Raw genomic sequence first — 1244 nt, 5'->3', positions numbered from 1 at the left:
AATATAAGAACAACATCATCACAATAGTTATGAAGTGCAGCGAAAGTGACTTTTTTTAATTAAAAAGCAAAAAAACAAGAAATACATACCAGAATAAATTAGTTTAAACACAAACATACTTGAACTGTTATACTTTTCAAGCCTCATTCATTCATTCTGGACACTTGCTTTATATTTACATGTTTTTCCAATAGGAAAAATGTCAAATCAAATAGGAAAACTGTGTAAGCTAGCTCCTTTTTAGTCCATAACTTCTGGGTAGCCGTAGTAATTCTCCAGCTCGGCGAAGATGTCGTTGGGATTTTTGCAGCTGAGGTTGCAGAAGCAGGCCTGGATCCACATCATCTTCCATGAGAATCCTGTTCCATTGGGACACTCGAACTCCACGTCGATGGTTTTGGATTTGTAAGGAATGCAGCACCGTTCGTCTGTGCAGACGCCGCAATATTTGGGCCTGTATTGCTTCTTGCTGGTGCAGCCAGAGATGGTAAGGTTCTGGGGTTGATCTTCTCTGTAGATGTTCGAGCATTTCTTTCCCGGCTAAAGAAAGAAAGCACAAAAATGTTTAGAGATCTGGGAGGAAATACAGAGATGTGGTTTGTAAGGATGATCCAGATACCTTGATGTGTTTGGTGATGTCGACTTCACATGGCCGCAGGTTGCAGAGGCGGGACTCTTTGACCATCTCACACTGGTCGTTGGCGTTGGAGATCCTCATAGAGAGGCCACGGCCGCAGGTCTTAGAGCAGGGGCTCCATGAGGTAGTCTGGGAAATGCAGTTATTGTGCCAGCTCCTGTTCTTGGCTGGCAAAGCTGAATCAACACAGATGGAGAAATTCAAGAGAATAACTAAAAATAATATCACAATTTTGCATGTAAAAGTGTTTAAATATATAAAAATAAAAATCCTTTTTATAGAAAGTTGTTTCAAGATTATATCAGTTTTTAAACCGTTTCACTCGAATCCAATTGTTTTTGCAGAAAGAAAAACTTTTCAAAATAAAAGAATTAATATTAAATGTATTTATATATATATAATTACATGTAACCCTCGTTATCTACAATAAACGTAATTGCCAAGCAGAGTTACATTACAAACTATTAAAGTGATTTTTTGCTATTGACAAAAAAAACTTTTTTTCTGAACTTTTATTTAAAAATCATACAATATAATTTTCTTTTTTTAAAAAACTTGTCTCTGTTGTTTTCTGTTTTTCCTATATTTCCCATTGATAGAAAATCAC

General features: G+C 36.3%; 1 protein-coding gene across 1 annotated transcript; it reads right to left on the bottom strand.

Moving 5' to 3' along the window:
- Window positions 1–34: 34 nt before the first annotated feature.
- Window positions 35–908, bottom strand: LOC112138838 (CCN family member 4; the record flags this gene model as incomplete). The annotated part of the gene is made up of 2 exons (XM_024261495.2): window positions 35–540; window positions 620–908. Coding segments are annotated over 2 exons (589 nt in total), but the record flags the coding sequence as incomplete, so codon positions are not given.
- Between the last annotated feature and the right edge of the window lie 336 nt (window positions 909–1244).

This window comes from Oryzias melastigma, unplaced genomic scaffold, assembly GCF_002922805.2.
Source record: "Oryzias melastigma strain HK-1 unplaced genomic scaffold, ASM292280v2 sc06935, whole genome shotgun sequence".
Classification (NCBI taxonomy): domain Eukaryota; kingdom Metazoa; phylum Chordata; class Actinopteri; order Beloniformes; family Adrianichthyidae; genus Oryzias; species Oryzias melastigma.
This window is presented reverse-complemented; position numbering and strand designations above follow the sequence as displayed.